General features: G+C 48.3%; 1 protein-coding gene across 1 annotated transcript in view; it reads left to right on the top strand.

Moving 5' to 3' along the window:
• The window catches only part of LOC137640107 (transmembrane 9 superfamily member 4-like), a 95,550-nt gene that overhangs the window by 14,795 nt on the left and 56,779 nt on the right, over positions 1–23,976 (top strand). Inside the window, 2 exon segments of the mRNA XM_068372571.1 lie at positions 21,875–21,937; positions 21,939–22,138. Coding sequence (XP_068228672.1) covers positions 21,875–21,937; positions 21,939–22,138 — 263 coding nt within the window.

Genomic DNA, 23,976 nt, shown 5'->3' on the forward strand with positions numbered 1-23,976 from the left:
TGAGACTATCTTCCCCCCCAAGGAAGTAGAAGAAGTGATGGAGAAGGTGAGGAAGTTAAAGGATGTGAGAGAACCGAGACCTCCTCCAGCAAGAAGACCCAACCATAGGAGACCTCCTTCGGATGTCCCTCTTCCTCCTCGCGCCTCACCTAACCAGCCCAGGAGAGACGCTCCTACTACGTCCTGGCAGCAGTCTTCTCAGCCCTCCCGTAGGGGATCTGCAACCATGCAGTCAGCATTTAGGCCCTCCTACTCGGCCTCCAGAAGAGGGCGTTCGGGCCGTGCCTCCCGAAGGAGATAGGGAGGGAGGCCCCCTACTCCTGCTGAAGCCTCAGGTGGGAGGATACCTCAAAATTTCTTGGCAAGCATGGCGGGACCACGGGTCGGATCCGTGGACCGTGACGGTCCTGAAGGAAGGATACAGGTTGCCCTTCCGGGTGGAACCCCCACCTCTGATTCCAGAAAGACCCCCTGAGAAGGACAGCCCTGTAAGAAGAAGTCTCTGCTATGCTAGCGAAAGGGGCAATGGAGCCAGTCAAGAACCCAGGGCCAGGGTTCTACAGCAGACACTTCCTGGTGGAGAAAGCGACGGGGGGATGGAGACCAGTCATAGACCTCTCAGCCCTCAACAAGTTCGTGTGCAAAACCGACTTCAAGATGGACACTCCGAAGTCGGTCCTAGCGGCCTTGAGGGAAGGAGATTTCATGATGTCGATAGACCTCAAGGACGCATACTTCCAGATCCCTGTCCACCCCTCCAGCAGGAAGTATCTAAGAGTGAAGTGGGGTACCCAAACGTTGCAGTTCAAGACGCTCTGCTTCGGTCTATCCACAGCCCCCCAGGTCTTTACGAGGATCTTCGCGACACTCAGCCTGGGCACACGAATAGGGCATCCGCCGGATTCGGTACCTGGACAACTGGTTGTTGCTTTCAGACTCAAGGGAAGTACTGAGGAGGCAAGGCGCGAAACTCCTGCAGTTCTGCAACGTCCTGGGTATCACCATCAACCTGGAAAAATCCCAATTGATACTGTCTACCAGGATGACCTACCTTGGGATGGTTCTGGACTCCTGGTTGGGGAAAGCATTCCCTTCCGCGGAGAGGCTAGACAACCAGGACCAGATCCTATGGCCCTTTCTGTCGGGTCAGCCCAGGAGGGCCAAGGACTGTCAGAGACTGATAGGTCACCTCATGTCATTGGAGAAGCTAGTCCCTCAGGGGAGACTCAAGCTCAGAGGAGTTCAGTGGAACCTGAAAGAAGCCTGGAACCAGACAGACTCCCCTCACAAAGTAGTTCCAGTGACCACGGAAACGAAGGAGGTCTTTGAGTGGTGGATCGACACTTCGAACACCCTCAAGGGGATGCCCTTCGCGGACGACCCTCCGGAGATGCTCCTCTTCACGGACGCCTCCAAGGAGGGTTGGGGTGCTCACCTCCTCGACAGTACAGCGAGAGGAAGGTGGGGACCCGAGGAGAAAAACCTGCATATCAATGTCCTGGAAATGATGGCCGTGCAGAGGGCGTGTCTGGAGTTCATCCAGAATCTCCGGGGGGAACACCGTGGCGTTGATGTGCGACAACGCCACCGTAGTAGCATACGTAAAGAAGCAAGGAGGACTAAAATCAAAGGAGTTGTGTGGCCTCACGTGGGAATTTCTGGAATGGGCCGAAAGGAAGCAGACCAAGATCTCGGCTAGGTTCATTCCGGGGAAAAGGAACGTCCTAGCCGACGGCCTCAGCAGAGTGGGTCAGGTGGTGAGGTCCGAATGGTCCCTCCACCCAGAAGTGGCCAAGACTCTGATCCAGAAATGGGGTTCGCCGGTAATAGACCTCTTCGCCACGAGACTAAACGAACCGCTCCCTGTGTTTTGTTCTCCTGTGCCAGACCCGGGAGCAGCGTTCGAGGACTCCTTCCAACATCCCTGGGACAACCTTGACGTATACGCCTTCCCTCCCTTCGGAATGCTCAGACAGGTTTTCAACAGGGTGAGGAGAGCGAACAACCTGTGGATGACTTTGGTAGCGCCCTGGTGGCCGGAGAGAGAGTGGTTCGCAGACCTAAAGGAACTGGCGCGCCTTCCCCCTTGGCCCCTTCCGGACAGGTCAGACCTGCTCCGGCAACCACACTTTCAAAGGTTCCACAAGAACCCTCGGTCCCTCTGCCTTCACGCGTGGAGGTTATCGATCGTCTCCTGAGGAAGGAAGGCTATTCGGCAAAGACGGCAACGAGGATGTCGGGTTACCTGAGATGATCTTCAGCTGCTGTGTACCAGGCAAAATGGGCTACCTTCACGAAGTGGTGCGCCACTAAGAATATCAAGCCGTTGAGAGCCTCGGTCCCGGAGATAGCCGACTTCTTAGTCTATCTCAGAGACGAGGAAAGCATGTCCATCCCAGCCATTAAAGGAGTTAGAGCAGCCCTAGGTCAAGTCTTCCTCCTGAAAGGCATCGACCTAGGTTCCTCCAGACACATGTCGATGCTCATCAAGAGCTTTGAGCAATCATGCCCTCCGCAAGCGGTTAGAGTGCCCCAGTGGGACGTGGCTAGGGTCCTGAAGATGCTATCAGAGCCTCCCTTCGAACCCCTAAAGGACATCCTAGACAAAGAGCTCACCCTCAAGACAGTTTTCCTGTTGGCACTAGCGTCGGCAAAATGAGTAGGGGAACTTCATGGACTTTCATATGAGGTGTCACATTCGAAGGAATGGTGTGAAGTTACCTTCAAGTTCCATCTTTCGTGGCTGAGAACCAGAACCCAGCAGTCTGGGACCCCAAGTTTGAAGGATTCTCGGTGCCGGCGATCCCACGTTCAGACAACCCCAAGGACTTGCGGCTGTGCCCTGTCAGAGCAGTACGGAAGTACTTGGAGAGGACGGCCAGGCTGAGGCCTGAAGTCAAGAATCTGTTCGTTTCTTCAGGTTTGGTGAAGAAACCGGTATCCAAAAACACGATCTCCTTCTGGTTACGGCAAGGGATCAGGGGAGCCTACAGTAGTGCAGGAATCCCTATTCCAGGTAAACCCAGGCCCCACGACATTAGAGGACTGAGTACCTCTCTGGCCTTTGAGAAGAACATGGCAGTTGGCCAAATCCTGAGGGCTGGTACTTGGATCAACCAGTCGACCTTCACAGCTCACTACTTGAAGGAATGCTCGAGGAGGTCCTTGGACGGGTTCTCCCTCGGTCCCGTCATTTCAGCGCTTCAGAAGATTTAAAGGTATAGCCCCAGGGAAGCCATGGGCAGTAAGTCCAAGAGACACAGGTTCCTTTTCCTTACTCCCCCCCCCCCCCCCCCCCCCGTTACCTAATTGCCTTCCCTTAAAGGGACTCGGAAGGCCTTTAACTACCATAAAATTCATCGTCACTGAAGAAATACGCCCTGAAGTCATTTTTTACAGAGGTAAGCCACTTAGACACTTAGTTAGTTTTTTGGGTAGTTTTCCCTATTTCGAGTGTTCTCTTTCGATGGGTCAGCGGAACCTAGCCCCCTATCTAGGTTCCCCCCTTTTTTTGCTTCCATCTTCCCAGTCTCTGGGCCCTGCAGTACACTCCCACCTCCTAAGGTATAAGTCTCCTAAGAAAGTAGTTCGAGGTAAGTACTACGTGTTGGAACAAATCACAAATTTTAAGTAATTTGTATTTTTCCTAACAGTACTTACCTCGAACTACTTTCGGGTTAGCCTATGGCCCGCCCATCCTGCCCCGAGTGACTTACAGGACTTAATAGAGAGAGGAGAACCTCTTTCCACCAAAACTTACTGAGGAGCGAGACCTGAGAAAGCATGCTCTCTAACCCTGGGTCATCTCTGGGCGCGTATCACTCCGCCAGAGATTACCCCTGCATAGAGAACGGGAATAGGGTAAACTACACAAAATTCTGGTCGGATGGGAGGAGATCCCAGATCCTCCTAAGAAAGTAGTTCGAGGTAAGTACTGTTAGGAAAAATACAAATTACTTAAAATTTGTGATATTTTTACATCGTTTCTTGTGAACCTCATAGAATTTCTTTGTCTATCAGATCTTTCCTCTACCATGTACCACCCTGTTGTGTCATTCTACTGATGCTTGTTTGTTCTGACATGACATACAAACCTGTTTGCTCTTTACTAGGATATAATATTACGGCTGTATGGAAAACGAGCCATAATTTTTAATGTGAGGTATTCAACCCCTCCTCTAGTTGCCTGGTGTGGGGTTAGATCAACCACCCCTCTCTTTCACACACAGTTCAGCTGTCTACCCACTTTTGGTTTCGGCTCAGTAGAGTGCAGATGTGCTGTCTCTTTTCCCCCATTAACTCTTGCTAAGTGGCTATAACTAACTTTTTCTATTCCTTTTTCAGGAGTGATGGATTTTGAGAGCTTCCAATTATGTGTGTGTGTCCTGGCATCAAAGGGCACCTTTATATCAGTGCAGGAGACGGATCCTCATTCCGTTTATCCTGTGTGCGTGGAGTGTCGGGAGTGGCCATCCTCTGAGTGAGAATGGATGAAGCACCCTAAAAAGTATTCTTTGTTACAATGCAATATACAGACCTCGTAATCTTTTTTAGCTGAAACAGCCGAAGAGAAAGAAAATCAGACAGCTGTGCCGATTTGGTTGGCTGGCGGTATGCCCCCCCCCCCCCCCCCACTGCCAGCCCACTTTCCTTATTCACTCACTTCGGCTCGATGTGGATGGTTGTGCTACACTCCGCTCTCTACGCTGCAGCCCTTTGCCTTCTCTTGTGTTTGTGTACTAGTGATTGTGTGATTGTTATGGAGGAGAAAGTTACTCGTAAGATGTGATGTTGTGCAGGCCGTGGCGGGCGCTGAAGTAGGTGGCTTTCGCCACATTCTGTAGACCGCACACGCTCTGCCCGACATGCAGGGGAAAACCTTGCTCTCAAGGTTTTCCCTGCTGTGGGTGTGAATCCTGGCCGCCCTTGCAGTGGCAAGCTTTTAAGAATCGACGCAAATATCGCCGGACCCCTAAAGCTTCTTCTGCTTTGGAGAGCTCGCCTCTCTCAAAGAGGAAGAAGGAGGGGCCGGTGGTAAGTGTGTCGTCTCAAGAGACTGCAACAGCGAAGTCTACTCAGGCTCTCTCCGAGTCTGAGGAGGGTGTGAGTATGATTTTGGGAAGCTCGTATTCACAGCCTGTCGGGGATTTCTCAGGTTTCGCCGGGGGAGCGGGTGACCTTAGCTCTCCCGCTACTACGGCGATCTTGAGGAACACCCGACAGATTGTTGGTCTGTCTGATAACGATGACGACACGTTACCTGGTAAGATAGGGGAACTTTGTGCGTCTCTCGAATTATCAGGTAAGCTAGACTTGAATTTGTTAAAACGCCGTTTAACTCTGGCGGACGAGCTTGCACAATGTCATTTGAATGATCCCATTGTTGATGAACACATGAATGTAACTGATTTTGTTCCCTGATGCCTTTGTTGTTGTTGATCATGTACCTGATAAAGCATTTGTTCTTGGCAAAATACAAAGTTTTTTCAAGGTTAAAATAACTGCAGGACTCCCTGTTAAAACAAGGGAGGGTAATGTTTTAAACACTGAGATCTCGTTAACGACTGCTGGCAAACCCTTTACAGCTTTGCCTGCAAGACATTTAAAATTAAAATCTGCCAAAACTCCTGCTGATACAAGATGTTTTTCAGGTTCACCACGTTCACCGACCACGGCTCTTCCTACGGACATGGGTCAGGTATCTCCTACGGCTTCGAAGCAGAGATTCAGTGCACCCTCTACTTTGATTTTAGCTGAAGATACATTTGTTCATCCTCATCCAGTGTCGTCTGCTGTTGGCTCAACCACCGTTCTAGTACCTCGGAGGGGACACAAGAAGAGGAAGCGTGGGCGGTATTTCTCTCCTAGTTCCTCCTCATCTTCGTCTTCATCTTCTGACACTGACTCTTCTCCCCCACGGAGAAAAAGGAAAGCGAAGAGGGCCAGGAAGGCCAGTCGCAGTCGAAGGGACATGGCGCCCCGAGACACCTCTTCTCCTCCGGAGGATGAGGGCGACGAGAAAGATTCCCGTGTTCCCCGCGCTTGCGGGATTGTTCACGGCAAATCTTGCGCAAGGCCTCCATGCACGACAACCGCGCTCGAGAGTGTAGGTATCGTCTCCCAGAGCACGGTGACAGGGTCCTTGGGCCCCCGAGCTGCTGTTCAGACGAGTTGAACCGCTCTTGAGCGGGGAAATGAGAGTCCCAGCTTCGGCACGAGAAATCACAGCTGTGGTCTCTCGTGAAGAATCCGCGGTACGCACGACTACCTCCACGGGGGTAGCCACGTGGACCGACTCCACGACTCGCGTGAGCAGGGAGCAGGCCCAGACAGCCGCGCACTTGACTCACGCGACTCAGGCCCGGCATGGAGCCACCTCGCGGCTCAGCCCGCGACGTGGGGGCCGGTCGTGCGCGACCAGGCTAGCTTTCGTGCATACCAGCCACGTGAGGTGCAGCCAACCCCCATGCTTTCTGGCCGTGTAACAGGTGAGGCCGCTCACACCACTCGCGCGACTAACCCGTCTACACCTCCTGGTGTGAGTGCGTCAGTTCCCAGCAACCCCGCTCGCGCTCGAGCTCCTTCGGGAGCTTCATGGGGCTCTCAGCGACCAGTATTACACTCGGTCACAGTGGGAACCTCTATGCAATCCGTCGGTGATGAACCCTGCCAGGGTCCTTCCTCGACTCCTGAATACACGCCTGGTTCGGTCTTGGGACCAGAGCGAGCGTATTCATGGGGGATGTCATTATCCATGCAGCATGTCTCTTCCGGGACCGAGGGATCAGCCACTTCTACAACCTTCATCTGCCGTGGAGACGGAAGATCCCAAGGTGAAGTCGCCGTTCCTAGAGGTCATTAACCTCATGCGTGAGATTAATGGCCTCAGGGCTCCTCCTGCGGTAGTGTCTGAGGATAAATGTACAGCCTTGGAGATCCTATGGGGAGCTCCCGAAGGTAGTTCACGGCTCTTCATACTACCCTGGTCGAGACAGGCTGCTCGAGCATTGGACCGAGCGAGTGACCAGATCGCAGGACCTGGTGACTCGCTTAGGAGCCAATGTTCGAACAAGCTTCTCCCTCAACCACTCCAGCGACAGAAGAGGTACTACGTCACAGAGTCTTCTGTGCCTTGTCCTCTCCCTCTCAACCCCGCGGTCGGAGCGCTTGCTGGGGGTTCCTCGGTCAAAAGTTTGAAATCACATAGTGTCTCCTTCGCGGCCTCTGAGATTTCAACTATGGAGTCCATCTCTGTAGCTGCTCTCCAGGGTGCTTCGTTGCTTGACCAATGGTGTGGTATGGCCACAGTGTTTGCGCTGGACACTAAGCTCGCTACCCCCGAACACAAGGAGCAGTACAGGAACTTTGCTTTGTCTGGTGGGAAGGCTGTTGCCTTTTTCTTGGACCAGCTTGCTACCCAGTATGCCAATCTGATACTCAAAACGTGCGAGGCAGTAGCCGCTCGTTTGACGAGACAGATTGGTTTAGGAGAGCCCTGGCACTCAGGAATGCTCCTATTAGAGCTGCAACTTCTCTCTTTCTTTCCACCAGAGGAAGCTCGGGATAAATGGCGCCTCGACTCGAAGGACTCCATTATCCACCAGGCGCAGGCTGCTAGTTTCATGGGACCTAGTCCTGCGAAACTGTCCGCGGCCAGGGCGAGTCAGGCCAAGCACATGGGAAGTAGCAAGGGTATCGCTGGTCGCGCTCCTGCTGCTCCTGTGCAGCCGAGACCTGCTCCTGTTCAGAAGGATTCTGCTCCCAAACAGACCTTTTAGCCTCCCTCGGGAGCTCCTCCACGTCATGGAAAGAACAGGGGGAAACGAGAGAAAGGGAAATGCTGAGCTCTGCTTTCCCCTTCCCATGCTGCCCAAGGTAGGGGGATGCCTATCGCGCCATTGGGCGATGTGGCAGCGCCTCAGGGCTGAGGAATGGGTATTGTTGACCCTTCGCGAAGGGTGTAAGCTTCCATTCGTGCTTCATCGGCCCCCCTTATCCTCCACTCCAATAGCGTTCCACACGTAAGCTCCAACATCTCCGAAGGCTCTGGCCTTAGAGGCGGAAGTCCAGGACATGTTGGAGAAGGATGTGCTAGAAGTGCACAATCAGTCACCAGGGTTCTACTGTCCTCTCTTCTTTGTCGAGAAGGCGACAGGAGGTTGGAGACCAATCATCGTCATTTCGCCATTGAACAAGTTTGTTCAGCAAACTCCGTTCAAGATGCTGACAGTTCGCGCTGTGCTGTTAGCCATCAGGCAGTACGACTTCATGCTTTCGATAGACTTGAAGGACGCGTACTTTCAAGTTCCAGTTCATTAGTTGTCTTGAAAGTACCTCCAGGGCACGGTGTACCAGTTCAAAGACCTGTGCTTCGGACTGTGCACAGCTCCGCAAGTGTTCACGCGAGTGTTCACGACGGTTGCAGCTTGGGCCCACTCGAGGGGCATCCGCCTACTGATGTACCTCGACGACTGGCTGATTCTCGCTCCCTCGCAGGAGCAGTTGATTGAGGACCGAGACTCGCTTCTGGCAGTTTTTTCGCGATCTGGGGATCGTGGCGAACTACAAGAAGTCGAACCTCATTCCCAATCAGAAGGTTAAGTATCTGAGAATGCTGATCGACTCGGCAGTAGCTTGCGTTCTTCCCTCGGAAGAAAGTATCAGCAGACTCAGAGAGGTTGCGCAGCCGTTCCTGTTGCCGGAACAACTTCCAGCCCTCCAGTGGCAAGCTCTCCTCGCTAGAGAAGCTCTTCCCTTTCGGGCGGATCCATCTCCGCTCCCTTCAGTGGTGTCTGAAGGAGTAGTGGTCGGCAGCCACCGATTTTCCCTCTCGTCCGGTTCTCATGGAACGCGAGGTAAGGGAAGATCTCCTTTGGTGGTTAAACGAGGAGAACCTCATGAAAGGGTTTCTCATAAACCCTCCTCCACCTCAATTCCGTCTCGAGAGCATTCATTCATTTCCAGGCCCGTTTAAGAGAGTACTCGGTAGTGCTGATAAGCTACAACACGTCCGTGGTCGTGTACGTCAACAACCAAGGGGGCACGCTCTGACGTCCCTCGCAGCAGTTGACGAGGCGGGTGTTTATGTGGGCAGAGAGTCAACACGTAACCTTGTCAGCCATGTACATTCCAGGCAAGAGAAATGTTCTGGCAGACGCTCTAAGTCGCAGAGACCAGGTAATAGGGGCAGAATGGTCTCTTCACCCTTGGGTAGCGAGTCAAGTACTTGACCTCTGGGGAGAACCATGCATCGACCTATTCGCAACACGGCACATCGCCGAGCTTCCCGTGTTTTGCTCTCCAGTACCAGATCTTGCGGCTGCGTTCGAGGACGCACTGCATCATCCTTGGGATCGATTGGATTGCTATGTGTTTCCCCCCTTTGGCTTGCTTCGCGCAGTAATGTCCCGGGTCCTAGTAACCCCAGGACTCCGGATGACTCTCATTGCTCCACTATGGCCACACATTGAGTGGTTTCCCGATCTGTTGTCGCTCCTGGTTGAGGCACCGAAAGAGCTACCTTACTGGCCCAATATCCTTCGGCAACCCTTGGCGAGCTGGTACCACCAGGCGGGGTAGTTGCTCGGACTTCACGCGTGGAGACTGTCCAGCATCTCCTCAGAACGCGAGGCTTTTCGCGACTCGCTGCGAGAGAGATGTCAGGGTACCTTAGAAGATCCTCCTCAGTCTACCAGGCGAAGTGGTTGGTCTTCTGTGATTGGTGTAGTGGAAGGGGTATCTCTTCAGTCAGAGCCTCTCTGACTCAGATCTCAGAGTTCCTAGTCTTTCTTCGCAGAGATAAGCTGCTCTCTGTTTCTGCCAATAAACGGTAAAGGTCTGCCTTTGCAATGGTGTTCCGTCTGAAGGGCATAGATATCTCCAACGCCCTCAAGGTTTCTATGCTCGTTAAGAGCTTCAAACAGTTGTGTCCCCTGAGGGAACTTCGAGTTCCCCAGTGGGATGTCACTCTAGTTCTCGGGTCTCTTACTCGTGCTCGGTACAAATCTTTGAGCCGTGCCTCAGACAGGCACTTGACCCTTAAGACTGTTTTTCTGCTAGCCTTAGCATCGGTGAAGTGAGTGGGGGAGTTACATGGCCTCTCTTGTAATGTCACTCACGCAGAGGGTTGGAAGGAGATCTCCTTGAGTTTTGTGCCAGAGTTCTTGGCCAAGACTCAGAGCCCAGCGATCCACGATCCCAGGTTCGAGGCCTTCACTATTCCTTCCTTACCAGATGCGGCAAGTGGCGGTTCAGGTGAGAGGCTTCTCTCTCCCGTCAGGTGTCTCCAGCACTATCTTACGCGAACTCGGCATCTCAGACCTGAATGCTGACGACTTCATTTGCACCAGCAGAGCCAAGAGGGAGGTGTCGAGGAACACGATATCCTTCTGGGTCCGTAAAACCATTCGCAAGGCATATAAGACTTCCGCAAGAGTCCAAGCACCAGCGAGGGTTAAAGCTCACGAGATCAGGGGCATTGCCCCCACACTCGCTTTCAAGAGAAAGCTTGCAGTGGGCCAAGTGCTGAAGGCTGGCGTTTGGAAACACCAGACCACCTTTACGGCCTTTTACTTGAGGGAGGTTACGCACAAGTCCTTGGACACCTTTGTTCTTGGCCCTCCAATTCCTTCGGGACGGAAACCTGTCTTGATTTTTATGGTATGTTTGGCAGTGTGAAAGCAGTGTGCACGTGTTCCGCCTTTCTCTCTGTCTCCTTCCTTAGAGTCCCATACATCAAGACAGGTCTTCCCAGGTAAGATTGCTAGAGTTTGTTTACAGGTATTCTCCTGTTTGGCAGGGAAGACGGTGGATGTATAAACCCCTTGCCTTTTGGGTATTGAGGTTCATCCAGTCACTGCGACCCTAGGGTCAAGTTTCTCTTACATTTACACTCTCAGGTCGCGTGATGCTCTTACCCATCGCGCGACCCGGCTCCCAGTCTCTCAGACCCACCATCATCATGTCGGGTCGAGAGACGTGTAGGTGGATTTAGTCCTCTGCTCTCATTCGAGACCAGGTCTATATCCGGGCAGTTAGCTATTCACAAGCAGCAAAGGCTGACCTCCCACTAACCAGTGAGTCTTCCTATTTTAAAGGATTGCGAGGTTTGTATATCGCGTCAGAACAAATGACAATTTGTCCTAAATTGTATTTTTCCCAGCTATACAAACCCGTAATCGTTTAATATAAATGCCCGCCTCTACCACCCCTCTCATGTTCCACATTGAGCCTAAAGCGTTTGAATGATGAAAGTGAGGTGGGGGTTGGGGCGGGCGGAGCCTAGCCAGCCAATCAATCAGCACATCTGCCTGGTTTTCTTTCTCTTCGGCTGTTTCAGCTGCGCTGAAGCGAATTCCTATATTAAATGATTACAGGTTTGTATAGCTAGGGAAAATACAATTTAGAACAAATTTGTCATTTTGGGTCCATCCTTCAAGGAGTAGCTGTTGGAGGTGCTGAGGTTATGGGCACAGCTGCCTCCTCAGGGGCTGCTACAGCCTTCCTCCTCAGGGGTTGGCTACAGCCTTCCTCCTCAGAGCCTCTGAAGTGGTGTCCCTCCTGAATTTCTCGTGCTCTTAGTGGAAGTTTCTTCCGCAGTTTCTCTTCTAACTGAAAAGTTGCTGGCTGAGACTTCTCGGAGCACCAGCCAAGTTTGTGATTTCCTTAGGAAAGCAGGCTGGGTGAGTTCATTTAGAAGGAGAAACGCATTTGTGCAGTTCCTCCATCCTGCTAGGGAGGACGTCCTCCTTGTCAGCGCGAGAGGGCTGCCTCACTTGAATGGTCCCCTACCTTGTCTTCCTCATAAAGAAGTACAGTTTGGGATTTGTCCATGTCTCGCTCAACCTCTTAGAAGCAGTCTGATGGTGATGCGCAGTCACTGCCTCTTACCACCCTTTGGGGTTATTGCTTCCGACCTCTAACCCCTTACATGGCAGAGGTAGCTTACTTTGATGTTTGCACGCAATGGCAGCGCACGTTCATTGCCAAGCCTTTTCTACTTTGCTTGTTAACATCTGAGTGCACACCTCCTTCTGAAGGAGGGCGCAAGGCAGTTCGTCAACCTCTAACAGGTTCTTTGATGAGTGTTTGCTTCCCAGTTCACAATACTTCGTCTCGCGGAAGAATAGTCCCTAGTTGCGCAGGAGTGTCTTGCCCGTTAGCGCGCACTCACCCACCAAACACTGGCGAAGTGGGTGGGCTAGCTGCTAATGCTGTCAAAGGTCTTTTCACTTCTCTGCATGCTACCCTGGTGGCACACACGCCCGCATTTCGGTACACTCGCCAAAGTAGCAGCGGTTCATCATCTTTGAGCTGATGAACACTTGCCTATTGCAGTCCTGCGACTGTACCTTCATTCGTGAAAGACGTGTCTTGGTTTAAGGGGCTCATGGAGGCAGTGAAACAGGCAGTTAGGGGGCCTGTTCTAGCACCACCACCTTAGACATTGGTTGTGCTGAGTCCTATCATCCTTGTGGTGTTGGGTTCTCCTGTAGGAGCATTGCCGCAACCCAAGCTCTTCCTTCAGCGGCATCTTGTGTCTCTCCCCCCTCCTGGGGATTGTCTGGGTACCAACAGTACCAATTAAGGTTTCCTATTCTAGCCTTGATCTCGAATAGGAAAGATTGGGTATTATCCCAGTCAAACCTTTCAAGAGGAGGAGAGGACACACGTAAGTTACGCCTCCTCCAAGGGATATCCTTCACCCAAGTGCTAACAGGGCCTCGAGGGAGATTTCATTCACTGACCATTACAAGTCTCAGACTGCTTCAGAAAAATCAATAACCTTGGCAATCCTAACCCCCCCCCCCATGGTAAGGATACGGTCCTGGACCACTTATGCCAAACTCCCAGAACCAGAAAGACTAGGATTGAGTTACCCTGGTCCAGGATGGTGAGGAGAGAGAGACCCAGGCAGGTCTTTGCCCAGGTAACTGGCGTTACAAACCTGTAACAAGCAAAACAATTGTCTCTTATGTACATCCTCCTCCGTTTGTTTGGGAGAGTAAATATTACGAGATTTAGGATGACAGTCCCTCTCCATTGCCAGTACTAGACCTGGCAATTATGTCTCCACTAACAATATCACGCTCGAAAGTTTAGCAAATCAACTTGTGACGTTCTCAGCAGCTGAGACCGCGAACTTCAAGTGAATTGCAAAGGCTGCTTTTCAATCTACCTCATGGATCAACTTTGGTCTGGTTCGGTCGGTTATCTCATTGCCAATGAGGATTTGGCAAACTCTGCTAACCCGGAAGCAATGAGATCTGGTCTGTGGTCTGGCAGTGCCACATAAACCTCTTGGAAATGAGTGCAGCCTTTCTAACCCTCAAACACATTCATAAGCTCCCCTCAGGTTACTCCGTAGTGTTGGTGAGCGACAATACGATGGTAGTGGCGGATTTAGATAAGCAAGGAGGTACCTTTTCACAACAGCTATGCCTAAGATAGAGGGAAATCGAACCGAGCGCCCTATCAGCCCATTTCATCCCTGGGAAAAAACATCTTTGCTGATAATCTGAGCAAGAAGACTTAGATAGTAGGCTTCAAGTGTTCTTTGCTTTTTCAGATAGCCAGCAAAGTCCTGACTTTGTAGGGTTTGCCGACGATACGGCTGTTCATGACGTCCCTGAACCAGAAGCTTCCAGTGTACTGCTCTACAGTATCAGATCCCCAGGCAGCCTTTCAGGATGCCTTTCAACATCCATGGGACAACATACATGTCTATGCATTCCCCCCCCTTCTGTCTGATGAGGAGACTCCTCAATAAGACCTATCGATAACTCTGATACCACCGTTGTGGCAGCAAGCCAAATGGTTTCTGGACTTACTTCTGTTCACAGAGGTACCAAGAGAGCTTCCTTGCCTTCCAGGCCTCCTCAAACAATCTTAAGCAGAAATTCCACGGATCAGTTGCCTCCCTACGACTTCACGCTTAAAGGTTATCCAGCATCACCTCTTGCAGAGAGGTTTTTCGCAAGCAAGGATGTCAGGGTACAGTACCTCCGTAAGTTAGCCATCGCTGTCTATCAAGCGAAGTGTGGTATCTTCTATGGTTGATGTTGCGGAAGGCAGATCTCTCCTCGACACCACTATCCCTATGCTATGATAGCTGAGTTTCTACTTTACCTGAGGAAGGAAAAAAACTGTTTGGTCTTGGCGGTGAAAGGCTACCGCTCGGCCTCGAGTCTTGTCTTGAAGCTTAATGAAGTTAACATTTCCTCCTCGATGGAATTTTCACTCCTCATACGAAGTTTTGAGCTTAACTGCAGTCAGTCAGAAGTTAGACCTCCTCCTTGGAACATAGTATGTATACTGCTATCCCTGAAAGGAACACCTTATGAACCGTTATGTCAGTCATCAGATTGTGACTTGAACCTTAAAAAAAGTTTTTTCTGCTTGGCCTGGCCTTGGTCAAACAGGTCTTTTCTATGACATATCCCATTCAAGGGGATGGTTGCAGGTAATGCTTAACTTCATCGCTGAGTTCATTGCCAAGACTCAAAATCTGTATAAGTTTTCCTGTTTGATCTGTTACATATACAAACCCTCGTCCTTTACATAGGATAGATAACAGCGAAGCTGTAGTACACGTCCGTTGAAGTTTATAATGAGGCGTAACAACTAACCGGTAGTTTCCAGTCAGTAGCGGGGAAGCATAACCCCCCGCTGAGTCACTGAGAAACCACTTTGATTTCAGCTGTTGGTGTTAACGGATGTTCTTACCGCTGGAGTGAGGCCTTGCCCTTATTGTTCTTTTTTCTTTTCAAGCATATTTGGGTGTGATTGTGTCAGAGGATGATGGATATGTAGGTTTGCCCTGGGGGTGTCGGGCCTTAAGTGCACCACTCATGTCTAAAAGGGAGAATGAGCCTCATTTTTTGTATTTAGCTTGTAGAAGACTTCTGATGCCAGGCTTCACCCTACAACAAGTATCGGGAGTTGCCATCCCCCCAGTGGGAGGCATACGGCAGGATTAAGAAGAAGTAAAAAAGGGGTTCTTTGCCCTTGGGGCCTTTCTTGAGGTCAAAGAAATCCTGACTTCTCTCCCTTTGTCACATTTCCCTGTTACGCTCCCTTCTGACTTTTTCTCATTGGTGTCCTCTGAAGGCTGCTTGGGTTAGAGTGATAGCCAGGAGAACCTTTATCTCGAGGGGTTTGATTTTCAGACGAATGCTTTACGACTGTTGTGGCCTTCCTTGGGGCTGAAGGGTTCCTTCTCCAAGGATAGGCACTGTCTCAGGGGACCAAGCAGGAGAGAATATCTGTTCCTACAAGAGATGACATCGGCTCATCTCCTCCCAGAGCCAAGAAGAAAGTCTCCCTCCTTCTTGGTCTCATGCCTCCAGACCCACCTCCTCTGCAGGCATTCTTCTTGTTGAGCTCCATTATTATTATTATCACTAGCTAAGCTAAAACATTATTATTATTATTATTATTATTATTATTATTATTATTATTATTATTATTATTATTACATGCTAACTTGCTAAGCTATAACCCTAGTTAGAAAAGTAAGATGCTCTAAGCCCAAGGGCTCCAACACAGAAAAATAGCCCAGTGAGGAAGGAAACAAGGAAATAAATAAACTACAAGAGAAGTAGTAAACAATCAAAATAAAATATTTTAAGAACAGTAACAACATTAAATTGATCTTTCTTTTATAAACTATAAAAACTTGAAAAAAACAATAGGAAGAGAAATAATATAGAACACTGCCTGAGTGTACCCTCAAGCAAGAGAACTCTAATCCAAGATAGTGGAAGGCCATGGTTTGGAGGCTATGGCAGTACCCAAGACTAGAGAACAATGGTTTGATTTTTGAGTGTCCTTCTAGATCTGCTTACCAAAGCTAAAGAGTCTCTTCTACCCTCAGCAAAAGGAAAGTAGCCACTGAATAAGTACATTGCAGTAGTTAACTCTTTCAGTGAAGAAGAATTATTTGGTAATCTCAGTGTTGTCAGATGTATGAGGACAGAGGAGAATGTGGAAAGAATAGGTCAGACTATTTGGTGTATGTGTAGGTAAAGGAAAAAATGAGACGTAGCCAGAGAGAGAAATTCGTTGTAGTACTGTCTGGCCAGTCAAAAGATCCAATAACTCTAGCGGTAGTACAGTATCTAAACCGGTGGCTGGTACCCTGGCAACCTAATACTGTACCTACTACTCCCTTGGGAGTGTTTCTTTTTTAGGCTTTTTCTGAGGGACTCGTGGGTTTTAATTAGCAATGTGTCTCAGCACCCAAGCAGGCATTTCAGTTTGTGTGGTCTTTGAAGCCTGACGGAGGACAGTAACGCAAACGCACTTATCTGTCCTCGCCTGTGGGTATTCCATTTGCCTCAAAGAAAGTTCAGAAGCACGAGTTCACACCTGTACTTGAGCGCCCTAGCTCTTCGGAGCTTTCTCAATATTGCTGTCAGTAGTGCGCCTGCAAGCGCACCCTGTCACCTGATACTCTTGACAAATATGTGAGTTATCGGTGTGCTCTGGACAGTAGGTGTAGATATGTTCCTAAGCACAGCTATCTACCTGTGCCCGCACGCCAGGTATCCCAGCTTTTACCTGCTTCTTCTAACCCTGAATAGAGAGGATGCACATCATCCATCAGCACCCTACCTCTTGTGTGAGTGCACAGTGAGCCCACCTGCTGCTCGCTATGCCATAGGTGTCTAGTGTTGACGCACCATCCAGGTATAGATTGCAAGATTCCAAGGATGCCCAAGGAAACTCAATCTTAGTTGAGGTTTAAGAGAACCCTAGACTGGTCCCAGAGGCATGGGCCTGTAGATTAGACCACCACTTATAGCCCTCACATTTTCATGAGCTACCTGAGGGAGTCGGGTCTCGGGCACCTCAGAGGGTTAACCCCAACTGAAGGAATTATGGATTATCTGCATTATTGGGGACACTAAAAGGCATAGACATCAATACCAGTTGACTCTCCCTCCATGAGTCCCTTTTCATCTTAGGCTCCATAGGGGCTTGAGGTCACCTAGGGAGATCTCATACGTGGACAAATTTCTTTCCCTGCTTATTGAGACCATGTCTCGCCATCCCTCGTCTGTGATTTAGTGGCATGACTACTGACCTTAGGATTTTAACGGAAGTCCAGTCTTCGGAGGTGCCACCTCCACTTAAGAAAGGCAGAAAAGAAGAACTTTCTAATTTCTGCTCCCATAACTAGGGGGTGAGGGGGAATCTTATCTAGATTTCGATCCCCCTCGACACCAACACTTGGAGGACTCCAACTCCCCTGACGGTGCCTGTCAGAACACCACTGACATAGAGGAAGGAGAAATGGAGTCCACCTTCATAGAGGTTCTTGACTGCATTAGGTAGGAGAAAGGTGGCCATTGTTAGGCTTTGTAAGGTCCCCAAGGTTGACAGACCATGGTTGGAGCTTCCCTGGGTGATTTAGCCAGGGAAGCTCTAGATAAGGTTGACGCTCAGGTGATGGCAAGGAGAGGTTTGCTGAGGGCAGGGGGATCTGCCAAGACTATTTCCCCAATGGTTGTACACCAAAGAAAATATTACAGGACCTAAGGGGCCTTTCCCTCTCCCTTGCCTCGACCCTGTGGTGTCGACCTTGGCTTTTGGTATGCCAGCAGACTGTTTAGCCTCCAAATCTGTTATTTTTGCAGCATAGGATGCTCCAAACATGAAGAGCATGGTTATGGTGACCCTCCAGGTAGCTTTCTGGGTGGACCACTGGTCAGAGACCATCAATTTTTTCGCTGACACGGAGAATCCTATGGAGGCCAGTAAGCAAAAAGCTTTCAAGAACGCTATTCTTACGAGGCCAGGGATGTAGAGTTCCTCACCCACCAAGCTGCCAACCAGTGGGCCAACTGGGGCCTTAAAAGGCGTTATGCCATGCCCCCCAAGTTTCAGAGTCAGATCGCTCATAGGAGGTTCTGCAGCTCAGAAATGCCTCCGTCAAATGTCTCGCCTTGTTCCAGATGCAGGACATAGATGTGGTTGCAGAGAAGTGGAGAAAGGTGAGTCAAGACTCCCTCCTACACCTGGCTATTTCTTTCAGGAACCCACAGGCTTTTCCCACCTCTGGCCAGCAGAAACCATTGCCTATAGCAAGGCAGGCAGACAATTTGACTTTTCAGTAAAAGACAATTCCCACCCCACGCAATCCGCCTCCAGACGAGGTCCACAACAACAAGTGTCCTTTTCTAACATACAATGCAGAGGGTGCGGGAAATGAGGTCAGCGTCCCCGCTAGGGTGGGCAATCCCTCCGCAGTACCACCTGTTGGGGGATACCTGCATCCAAGATGGAGGAGGTGGTTACAAAACCGGTTCCCGGTGATGCCACTATGCCATGCCCTTGGAAAGAGAATAACCTCAGCATCTTATGACATTACCTTTTGGTCTGAACTTGAGGAATATTCTGCCCTTGAGTCATACTTCCCTGATTGTTCAACTCCTACTAGTTGGGAAGAAGACAATATCAGGAGAACCAGGCTTTTCTTCCCGAATGGAGACCGTATCCTTCTAAAACACTGGAACAGTTTACCGATGAATGTACTACTTCACACACAACCTTTCCTTACTAGATTGGAAACCCTGCTCTCCAGACCCTGTCTGTGATCACCACTTTCCTGATTTCCACACACAGCATTCTACTCTAACAACGCACTTAATATTAGCAAGCATGGGGCGCGCTCACCCTCTTAGCGATATTTTAGGTTAGGTTAGTTAACAAGTGACAGCTTCAAACGGTCTTAGGGATTCGCACACGTCTTTCTTAGTATCGTTTCTTGTAAAAGAGACCTGTTTAGTGTTAGCATGCCTCCCATGTGCCCTCCTTCTTGGACGCGTGTGCTGCCCATTTTTGAGAAAAGCTCCTCTCGCTTTGATCCCTGGGTTGACGAGCACATATTTCTTAATACACGTGCAGGTATGACTGCACTCACACAACTGAGCATGCCACTACCAAATAACCCCTCCTCTCCTGAGACTATGGTAGAAGTGAGTGTTACCTCCTCCCGCACACCTCACTAGCACGTGCTCTGCCTGTTAAGGGTTTGAAGCAGTAAGTTACCACCAGTGCTCAACACGTGCCTTTCACTGCATAGACTTGTTTCGGTGTGCTACTACTTATAGAGAGATACTGTAATGGCTTCACATGGTCGAAGACGTGCCCCTGCAGTGCGCACGTCCAGGATGGAGTGCAATTAAGAACCTTCTTTGAGAAGAGACGATGCCTGCAAGAGCTAGAGTGCACCCCCCCCCTCAATGCACCCGTTCACCAGCCCGCAGTCATTTAATTATGACTTTTAGGTTTATCCAGTGAACCTTCCTGACTGAGTTGTGACCGTTGGCGTTAAGTTACTCTTCTGTTTGGCCCTCATCCTCGAACCCATTGCGGTTTGATATTAACCATAGTAGTTTCTCTGCAACAGTTATTTATTGTCCTCGTTCAAATTCGTGTTGACATCACGTTCTCTCTATTTTTGGGATGAAAGAATTCCTAGTAGGAAACTTCTTTAGTCCCCTTTGGTATGTAACAGATTCCTTTCAGATCCCAAGTTCTGACCGGAGCCAGGTCTTTAGGCTGAAAGGACTTGATGTTTCCTCTTCGGTAGAACTCTCCATGCTCATACGGCGTTTTAAACAGGCCTTTTCTCTGTTAGAGGTGAGACCACCACCTTGGAATGTTAACAATGCCTATGTTCCCGGAGGAGGGCACCGTAAGAACTAGTGAGGATTGTCTCAGATAGGTACCTCACTTTCAAAATGGTCTTCTTGCTTGCCCTAGCCTCTACTAAGCGAGTTAGCGAGCTGCATGGTCTCTCCTTTAACGTCTCTCATACTTGGAGATGGAGGCAGGTCTCTTTCTCCCTGAGTTCATTGATAAAACCCAGAATCCGCCAGTTCCTGATTCCAGGTTTTTATCTCCAGACGGCAATCCTTACAGAGGTAACCGACGATCCTGATCAGCAGATTTCGTGTCCTGTAAGGGCAATGAGGTGCTACCTTAAAAGTACACAAGTAATTCGACCACACCTGCCGAACCTCTTCATAAGCACAGGGAGGGTCATGAAGACGGTAACCAAGAATATAATCTCCTCTTGCCAAAGGGAAGTCATCAACTGTACTCTATCGCCACCCTCACCTTCCACCCTAGATAGAGCTCGAGTCAGAGCATGTGATGGCAGGGGATTTAGTACAACCCTGGCATTTAAAAAGATTCTATTTGTGGTGCAGATACTACAGGCAAGCATGTGGAAATGTCAAACTACGTACACTGCCCATTATTATTATTGTTACTATTACTTGGTGAACTACCACCCTAGTTGGAAAAGCAGGGTGCTATAAGCCCAATGGCTCTAACAGGGAAAATAGCCCAGTGATGAAAAGAAATAAGGAAACAGAATATTGCGCCTGAGTGTACCCTCAAGCAAGAGAACTAACCCAAGACAGTGGAAGACCATGGTACAGAGGCTATGGTACTACCCAAGACTAGAGAACAAGAAGAAGAGCTGCTTACCAAAGCTAAATAATCTTTTCTACCCTTACCAAGAGGAAAGTAGCCATTGAACTGTTTCAGTGCAGTAGATAATGCCTTGAGTGAAGAAGAATTTTTCGGTTATCTTCTTATTGTCAGGTGTATGAGGAGAGAGGTGTGTGTAAAGAATAGGCCAGTCTATTCGGTGTGTGTTTGTGTAGGCAAAGGAAAAATTAATCATAATCAGAGCGATCCAATCTGGGCAGTCAAGGGACCCAATAGCAGTCTAGCGGCTGGTGCCTTGGCCAACCTACTACCCCTGCAGAAATGGACTGACAAGTCTCTAGAAACCTTATCTTTAGGACCTGTAGTAGCTGCACAGCAGATGATGTAGCTACCTCAGCTTCTCTCACGAACCATTACAATCTGATCTAGGACGGAGGTTACGTGTTAGACTTGGATGAAAGTGAAGAATGACTGTCCTTTTCTTTTCCTTTCAATCTTCCCCTCTGTTGGGACACAGTATAAAAAATTAAACTGGAATCAATTTGGCTGCAAGTAAGCCCCACTCAGCCTGCAGCTGTTCTATAATGTAATATAGAAGTGTCATTCCCCACACTCCTAACAAGGGGAGTGTGTAGTAACCAGGCAAACGCATTAGTATACTTATGCTACTTGTTTAGAACAAGGCAAACCCATTAGTATAGATATGCCTCATCGTTATACTGAGACAAGCTTAGTGTCCTTTATTGCAGGGGCCATGGACCCGCTGGTATGATCACTCTACTTATACAAGGGGGTATAGGGAACCTGAACTCTCGCCACTTGCAGGGTCCAAGTATGGGAATCCCAGGATAAGTTTCCAGCCAGTTGGAACAGGCACTTTTCTCCTCCCTAAGGATGAGTATCCTATGTAAAATAATAAATGATAAATTTGGAGATAAAACCTGCGTCCTTTATTCATACAGTACTGTACTTTCTCACAATCACCAACCCTCTACAAAGTCCCAGCTGATATCAAAATTACTACTCAGTGAGCAAGCAGGGCCTGGTACCTACCTGCTTCCAGTCAGCAATTACCGACCACTTGTTTATACTTCGTTAAAAATTTTTAATTGCTGCGTGTTCTAGCTTGCTGTTACCTCTCCTATGTAAAGGACACTGGTTTCTTTAGTTAGGAAAAATACAATATATCTCCTAAGTTCATTTCTCTCTCTCTCTCTCTCTCTCTCTCTCTCTCTCTCTCTCTCTCTCTCTCTCTCTCTCAAATGATAATTTCCTTGCATATGGGGACTGCTGTGTCTTGTAATTTTTGTTCATCTATCATTTCATGTCATTTGTCTTGCATTATTTTATCTGCTTTTACATTTACATATAATGTTCTACCATTCTTAAAGTTTTTCATTCATTCCAGGGAACTGCTGATCAATGCTCATTTCCTGAGAAACATGCTCCTCAAGAGATCAAAGAAAATGGCCCCAAATAATATACTCTTTAGCTACTCTGTATCTTGGCAAAGGTCAGATGTGAGATGGGCCTCTCGCTGGGATATATACTTACAAATGACAGATGTTCAAATTCACTGGTTCTCCATTGTCAATTCTTTGGTGGTTGTGTTCTTTTTGTCAGGAATTCTTACAATGATAATGATTCGAACACTTCGACGGGATATTGCAAGGTAAGTTGAACCAAAGCTGAAATTTTTTATACTGTACTCCTAGTTAGTTTCTGGTAAGAAAGTTTTTGGATATAATAACCGAAGTAGAATATTCAAATAAAGAGATAAAGCAATACTAACAAAATCCTCTCAAAATATAAGGATTTTAATAATTTCTAGTTTACAGTATACTGTATATATACTGTAAATATATACTGTATACAGTATATATACAGTATATATATACAGTATATATATATTCAAATAAGCCATATATATTTTGATATATTAATGTCTGGATTCTCTTAACGACCTCGGGATCAGAGCCCCAGGCGAAATCTCACAAAGACAAGAGCTTGGCTCCGGCCGGGAATCGAACCCTGGTCGGCAAGCTTATATAGACAGTGACTAACCCATTCGGCCACGAAGGAAGATGCAAAATTTATCATATATATATATATATATATATATAGTATAATTTGTTCCGTAACCAGAATACAAACCATGCTATTTATTAGGGGTATTACTTTCGGCGAAGCTGAAATGATGAGCCATTAAAATTTAGCGAGAGTTAACTACCCACACCGCTAGTTAGGGGGGTTGCTTGATACCACTCCCACTCACACACCGGTGATTTAGCTCACTTTACATTCGGCTCGGATGGAGAGCGGTTGTTTCTGCCATTAATTTTTGTCTCTTAACTTACTTTTTCTTATATGTATATACAGTGAACCCTCGCTACTTCGCGGTTCGACCATCGCGGATTCACCACTTCGCGGGTTTTTTTCATAACCCATATATATATACATATCGCGGATTTTCCGGAAATTTCAAAAATACCGCGATATCTGAAGACCCCAAATACGATATTTCGTTACCTGTAATTCCATTAATACTGTAATTAGTAATATCTGGTCTTACTGATTGTTCATTGCATTACATATGACATATAATTCAGCACAGAAAGAAATAAAACACGAAAAGAGAATGTGATCATACGATAATTCAGTACTGTATACAGTACGTAGTAAAATTAAATCGAACATGAAACGCAAATCAGATGCAGTCATACCATATTAGAATGGTGTAAGGCTGCTGATGGCTACTACTGTACTACAAATGTAATGGATGTGCTTCTTTTCCATGAATCTTTTGTATGTATACGTACGTAGTACTGCATCCAATAATATTCTTTGTTGCAAAAAATCACATTTCGAATAAGCGTACGAGAGAGAGAGAGAGAGAGAGAGAGAGAGAGAGAGCGAGAGAGAGAGACACACATCCTAGAACAAAAGCGTAAAATAGCGTACGTAAAGCTGTATTATTATTATTGTTATTATTATTATTATTGTTGTTGTTGTTGTTAAAATTATTATTGTTATTATCATTATCATTATTATTATTATTACTGTACAGTACAGTATACGCAGGGTATCTTGTACTTTGAATTGGTAACCTACGTAGCATATAAGACGGGTTGTGATTGGTTCAAGCGCTGATAGATGACGAATCAGAACTCAAGTTTTGTTATCTAGCCTGTGATTGGTGTTTTGCCCGCATCTCCAACTTCCAGCATCTACGTTTTCGCGGTCACTTTGTCTCCCGCCGTATCGCTGTGTAGATGTTGTTAAGTTATTGTGGACTTTAATCTGTGCTGTGCGTGACTGTTTTAAGTTGAACTTTTTGTTGAACTTTCTGTTAAACCCTACTGTACAATGCCTCCCAAGCGTTCTGCTTCTACTAAGGCTGGTAGTGAGCCTAAACGCCACCGAAGCATGATGACGATTGCTGAGAAGGTGACGCTTCTCGATATGTTAAAAGACGGTAGAAGTTACGCGGCCGCAGACTTCGAAGACCTG

Source organism: Palaemon carinicauda, chromosome 4 (assembly GCF_036898095.1).
Source record: "Palaemon carinicauda isolate YSFRI2023 chromosome 4, ASM3689809v2, whole genome shotgun sequence".
Lineage (NCBI taxonomy): Eukaryota > Metazoa > Arthropoda > Malacostraca > Decapoda > Palaemonidae > Palaemon > Palaemon carinicauda.